At 41.2% G+C, this 6,740-nt stretch overlaps 1 protein-coding gene across 8 annotated transcripts in view; it reads right to left on the bottom strand.

Annotated features, from left to right (window-relative positions):
- Positions 1-626: 626 nt before the first annotated feature.
- The window catches only part of REPS2 (RALBP1 associated Eps domain containing 2), a 264,518-nt gene continuing 258,404 nt past the window's right edge, over positions 627-6,740 (bottom strand). For all 8 annotated transcript variants that reach the window (XM_045516337.2, XM_074358794.1, XM_010954543.3 and 5 more), the window contains one exon: positions 627-6,126. In XM_045516337.2, the coding sequence (XP_045372293.1) occupies positions 6,058-6,126 (69 nt within the window). In that variant the 3' untranslated portion in view covers positions 627-6,057. The remainder of the gene's footprint in view (positions 6,127-6,740) is intronic.

The raw sequence follows: 6,740 nt of genomic DNA, 5'->3' as shown, positions 1-6,740 counted from the left end.
ATCCTCACCAGTGCTTGGAAACAGTCAGGGCCTGCTGGCCTCCAGTGGCCAAGCTTATGAGCCAAATCATAAATGATTTTTCCAGAGTTAGTTTGGCATGTGGAACTACTAGATTGGAAATATCCTATGTGTAGTCCATTTGCATTCACAGTACAGAATAAAAACCTGGTAGGAGACTGGTGCCTCCCAAAATTATTTAAATTTTAAAGATAAGAAACTGCAACTGGAGTGCCAGATTACTTGGTTGGGATTTCAAGCCAAACCTCCCCGATTCCTCCCCTCCACTTGCACTCTCTTATGGGACATTATAATGGGAAATTTTCTGAACACAAAGAACACCAACAAGATGAAGCAAATAACCCGATGGTACTTAAGCCAAGTTTTCAGTTCAGTGGCTCTTTAAAATGCACTGTGCGTTAGCCAAGACATCCCATGACTGCCCAGTGTTTACTGTGTACAGATATTTAAGGACCTAGCTCAGCTCACCAGGAGGTGAAAATAACCAAATCTCCGACTTTGATTTAATGGGGGAAAACCTCCAACACCTTTTCACATCACTTGCATTATATGTACAAGACCAAATGCAGACCACAGTACACAGATTGACACCAAGACTCCATAAAAGCCACACTTAGTTATCACACATTTATTTTGTAACACAGCACCCCAGTTTCACAGCATGTACATTTTTCAAGGTTGGAGATTCTTGACCTACTATGTTCTCCACAGACTTTCCAACAAGTGTGAAAGAGAGGCAGTAAGGTTAGCTTGAGTCTACAAGTCACAATCCAAATATAGGACACCCTATATTTATTTATGTCTAAGATCAATATACATAGAGTTCCCAATGCTTAGCAAATGAATGAGACTCTGGCTGAGTAAATTATCATGAAAAGACAGAAGGCATCAAATATATACTTTGCTGCTACTCATTTTACTGTTCAATGTACCTGTAGTGAAAAAATACACATTTTTACTTTCAAGGTTAAAATAGACCATCAGTCAGCTCATTATCTCTCCGGGCCCACGGCTACGAAGACTAAGATGGTTCCTCCCATCTCTCGCTCACTGGAACGTTGTATTTGTGCTGAAGACAGAGGGAATGGCAGTGCTAAAGAAAAGGGCACACCCGCTTCCCACCCGGCTGCAGTTGAAGCCCTCACTCAAGTTGTCTTAAAACAACAGAAACAACACAACTCAGTGGATCCAATCTCCATACAACTGCATGACCTGTTCCGTTCCCAAGGCCAAGCTCCCTGAAGGAGCTTTCGGACCCAGTCCTGTTGCCCAAAAGACTGCTTCACGATGGAACTGGGACCAGAAGTTTCCCTACTGCAGCCCTCAAGTTCCGATTCAAGCCCTCTTCCGGCAGCCCAGGGTCCTCTGGTCTTCAGGATTATAAACCACTTTCTCCAACCTCCCACGGTTGTGAATTTAGCTTAGAGCAAGACAGGAGAACCCACAAAACAGAAAATAAACACTGCCCAAGTGTTGAAAGCAGAGCAAGGCTTCTATAACTAGAACAAGTCCTGTCAATCAAGACCCTGTAATGCCTTTTGGAAAGGTTCCTTTATCACCACGTGTTCGTAAGCGTAGAAAATAACTGGACAAGCCTAAAAGCAACCGTGCATCTGGGATGTCTTGTTCACAGTAACGGACTGGCTGTTTCGGGGAATGCTTGGTAAGGCGACCTTTGAAAGCCTACTTTGTAGGGTGGTGGGGGAAGCAGCTAAGAATCTGCTTGTGTTGCTTTTAAAGCCTGGCCCTCCATGACTGCTGTTCTTCCAGTTGCTCTCGGGAGGGTCACCTAGCTGCATTTCTCACCGCAACCAAGCAAAGCTGGGTGGCTCGGAGAGTAAGGCTCACAGAAACTGCCACGAATGGCTGAGCTGTTGACATTGGTGGGCAGTCTCTCTTAGCCTTAGCCAGAGGGGAAGCAAGATACGCCACCTCGGGACTCCCAAAGCCTACAGCCCCACCTCTTACCAGGAACATCACCCACACTGAGTCATGAGGCAAAGAACCAACAAAGCACCCGTAACTAAAGTGTCGATTCAAGTGAGCCTTTGAAATCAGTCTTAAAAGAGGACACTTGAAACAGAGTAAACCAGTTGGAAACAGAAACCAAAGTTACTAGCATTCTATATAAACTAGAAGAGAAAAAGACCTCGCAACTAAAATTCCACTATGTTCACACAGATAATGTTCAAACCACAACAGAGCCCTACTTGTCAGTAATATGGGAAGATCTGGTTGCTATGATACTTCTAATTCTTTTAAAAATATTTTAAAAATCACATCCCCTTGGTGATATCTTGTCAGGAGGTGTGATTCTAATTTGTGTAGAACAAATGTTTTTAGCTCTAAGGTGTTACACTGAAACTGAGATCTTTCCAACTACTACATTTGCAAATGCCTGTCTTAATTGCAAGAAAAACATCCATTCCAGATTATTTTCTTATTGATCTTCTGAGTACACATCTATCATTATCATGGTTGTGAGTTCATTTAAGAAAGAGACAAATCATTTAGAAACAGACTAGAATCAAGTCGCAGATGAAGAGAATGCTTTATGATAGTTCAGACATTACTAGGAAATCAAAGAAAAATTCATGTTTTTGATTACTCACCCTAAACTATGCTGAAATTGAATACCTGCAACCCAAGTAACCCAATATATACTGAAGAAAACTATAACTTACTACATATTGAGATCATTTCAATCACAGTAGTCTATTTTAAAAACAAACTCCCATAAGGAATACAGGAATGGAATCCATTCAAAGCAACAGCTGTCAAAAGTTCTGCCAAGAAACTCAGGGTAATTTATTGCATCATGAAAGGCGAGGTGTTCAGGAGAACGAATAGTTCAATCATACTCTTTCCCTTCAGATTTTATTTTTTTGTCTCAATCCAAGAGAAAGATCTAGCTCTAAAACTCATTAAAACATATTTTCATATTTTAAGACTGATTAATTAAGTAAGTAAAAGTCAACATGGTAAAGAGATGAAACCCTTCTAATCTATTTTTTAGTAATGCTAGAGGCTAGAGAACTCAACTTAGAATCCGAAAAATCCCAACTCTGCCACTAGCTACCTCCTTCTATGGATTCTTGGGCTAGGAACTGTGGTTTCTTAGGACCCTAGTCTCCCCACAAGCAACTGCAGGTATAGGAACAGGTCCTCTCACCAGTGACATCCTATTGTCCAATGATAGTAAAATGGGCATAGCCTGCAGCTACGATGCGTCTTCTCCCAGTGAGACCCAAAGCACTTCTCTAATATTTGTAAAGCAGCCAGATCCTTCCAACTAAGGCAAAGGTCTGCCTTGAATACAACGCACGCCTCCATTCCAGATATCGACCTTTGGGTTTTGCTTCACGTCTGCTGGAGAGGGGGGCAGTGAAGGTAGTATGCCACCCACCAGAGACACCGAGGTGCCCAGTAAACCGGCTATCTACGCCCACTGTGCTTTCATCCTTGGGACTATGGAACTCCCAAGGGGGAAAACCACTTAACATAAGGTTATTAAACCCCCACAGGTGGGGCAACATCAACTTTCTGTCCACAGAATTCTGCCCAATACGCAAGTCTTATTTTTGAGTAGTTTTGTAGAAATGATATAATGGTGATATCAACAACCAGCCTTCTGAGAAATCACATTAAAGACTCACAGAAATATTACCAGGAGTATAATCCTAAATTAAAAGTAAACATCCTAAGAGAACAGAAGTAGATGAGGAGGACTAGTTAGGTAATAATAACCGTGTGTGTGTGTGTGTGTGTGTGTGTGTGTGTGTGTGTGTGTGTGTGTGTATTTAATTGGTTTGTTTTAAAATCCACATCTGGGCAACTAAGAACCTGTGGTCACTGTTAAGTCTAGTCAGGAAGGTCGGGTGTGGATATTACTGGTGTGCACTTTAATGCAATCCCTATCTTAAAATATTGGTGAGACTACACAACTCATGAGACTTTGATTGTCCAATGCATGTTTTTTCGTTTAATGAAAACCAAGCCAACTAAACAAAACCCCAGCCTCCTAATTTGGCTCACTCTGGTCGTGACTTGATGGGGAAAAAAACATGTCAATATTTTTTAAATGCATAACACAGACTAACATTCTTTAGTTTATATGTCTGCTTAATGGCTATGAAGTGCTATCTCGAGTGTGTGCATATGTACTGGCAGATCAGGAGATAAAGTGCACATGCTTGTCTTTCTTGGACTGAATGGAACAAAAGGCAAACATGATGTGAAATGTCTGCGACAAGGACACTGCTGATAAAATGTGCTGCAGCCCCCAGATCTCGGAACATGCAAAAAGAGGTTACCTAAAAAATGTGCACTCACCCATTCACAATCTTTGGAAGGGTTTACACTAACTCTGAACCCTTTCCACAGAGATAAAAAAAAAAGGCTGCCAAAAGGGCAGGAAAGAGGGGCTAGAGAAAGAGTTCAAGGTTTGTGATTTTCAAAATCAAAGCAATTCAAAATCCCTTACTAGACCGGAATCAACAACTTGTTTTTCTTTAGAAACACATCATGTTTGAGCCTCTCCTGCCATTAAGCTATTGATAAAGCTTGCCAATGGAATAAGGAAGCATTAAATAAATGCCTACTTTTTCAAAAAGCAGTTGACTCTATTGAAATCAAAGGCTTAATCCTACATACTGCAAAACTACCCTAAACCACTTCAGAGAGGACCCTAGGCACACCCCACCCCTTGATCCTAAGAACGAGTAAATTAGCAAAATGCACGAGAGACAGCATTTCCTGCCATCGGTCTCTTGAAGTGATGTGAAAGCCGGCAGGCCTGATCACTGTGAGGGTCAGGGCTTTCAGGACAAGCAGCACCTATGTAAATTTCTATCGAATACTGGCTTCTGCAATTTGAGCTGACTGCTTTACATCACTTACACTGCAGTCGGCTGGGCTCCCTGGACTGCACATCAACTGATCACTTCCCAAGGGGACCTTCACAGAGAACAAACTAGTCCTACACCCAGTGTGAGGATCGGCTTTCCTTCATTATTTCTTCATATCCAATACACTCACAATCCAGGTTAAAATAACAAAGACAAAAATAACTACCAGAGATTGTTGGATTGCTGGTAACAACCATTTGCCCTTCTTCCCTAGTTTGAATACCTGGGTTCAAACAACAAATATTTATCAGTTCCTTAGCCTTAGCCTTTCATATTTGATGGGTAGTTTCAAATTCATGCATTTACAGATATGTTAACCCATGCAGGACAAAAGTAGAGATCTGGCAACTGTTTATTTAATTTGATCGGGCAAGGCAGTGAGGCCAAATTGCTCTTGCCCAAAATTTTACATGAAAGGGCTAAGTTATCTGGGTTGACGGCCGAGCTGGGCCAAGTTAAATAGATCATGGACAAAACTACTGCTTTACAGAGGTGTAAAGGCTGAATAAGTCTTTGCCATTCAACAGAAAACAATAGTCATGTATTATTTATAGCTAGATATAATATCGAGATGGCACTAGAGAAGCAATTTTTGGCATATAGTGGTGGAGGGCACAGTGCCAGTCTTAATCTGATGCTTTTGTTCTATTCTAGTTTTTGTTTTTATTAACATCATGCCAAAGACTATCCAGTTAGAATCGCAATTATTCAGGAAATCAACCTACTGTATATGACATAAATACAAAAATAAAACACGCATCCTGAAGGTACTGGATTATAAGGTTTTGTACAAATCATAAATTCTTTAAATAAATAATGCTCTAAATTGTTTTGATTTGCTAGAAGATTGGTTTTTGGTGAGGAGTAACATCTAACACCTCGAAGAAGTACTTAAGGATGGGAGATAAATTCCACTGATAATTACAATTTCAAGTGTGATAATCAGCTGTATTTTTTTCCATCAGAGTAAAATGGACACATGAAGTACAAGAGAAAAGGTGATACAGATTATATTCCGCCGCTCACAGGTTTTGACACAGTCTCAGATATCTATGACAAGTAGTTGGGTTGAAATATTCAAAGGAAAGCTCTTGGCAGAAAAGGTCACCCACTGTTACTTGAATCTTGGAGGTCACAACACAGTGACTGGACGAAGTTGTTCCAATTGGTTTTCCAATGCAATCCGTTCTTGATGAACCTCCTGAGTTGTACAAAACAAAGAGAAGAAAGGAGTCATTTCTTGGGTTCATCCGTATTTCATCAGGTATTAAAAAGAAACTCAAGACTGGACACACAAGCATTTAAGTGCACATGACTCAAGGACAAGTGGACTGGAAGGCATCATATTTAAAGCTGATGACCAGACAGAGGAGGCTTCACAATTCAGTCTCTCAGCTCCTTTCTGAAGATGATGAAATGAACCTGAGTGACCAACCCCTCATAAGCCTCATGGCTAAATCTAACCCTCCAGTTTAACAGGATCCGTGGCTGCCACCAAATGAAGTTAAAAATTAAGACTGATTGGGAGGAAGTGGAAAAGCAAAAGTAGACGCCTCATACGAAGAGGTGAGCCATGAGGACAACACTTTAGTTGCAATCTCTCGTTTCTAATCCAGGGCCATGCTTGATCAGGTCTGAGAGATGAGAAAGTGCACGGGTCATCCTCCCACCAAATTATCATCCAGGCTCCTGCACAACACATGGCTTCTTGGCTAAAGGCAGAAAAGAGGATCCACAATCTGCTATTTGGGAATTCAAACTTGCAGCCCTAAAATAGATTTGTTGGCAGGGAGAGAGGGGGACACATAAAGGCAT

This window comes from Camelus bactrianus, chromosome X (assembly GCF_048773025.1).
Source record: "Camelus bactrianus isolate YW-2024 breed Bactrian camel chromosome X, ASM4877302v1, whole genome shotgun sequence".
Taxonomy (NCBI): domain Eukaryota; kingdom Metazoa; phylum Chordata; class Mammalia; order Artiodactyla; family Camelidae; genus Camelus; species Camelus bactrianus.
The sequence above is the reverse complement of the archived record's forward strand: the minus strand, read 5'-3'. Positions and strand labels throughout refer to the sequence as shown.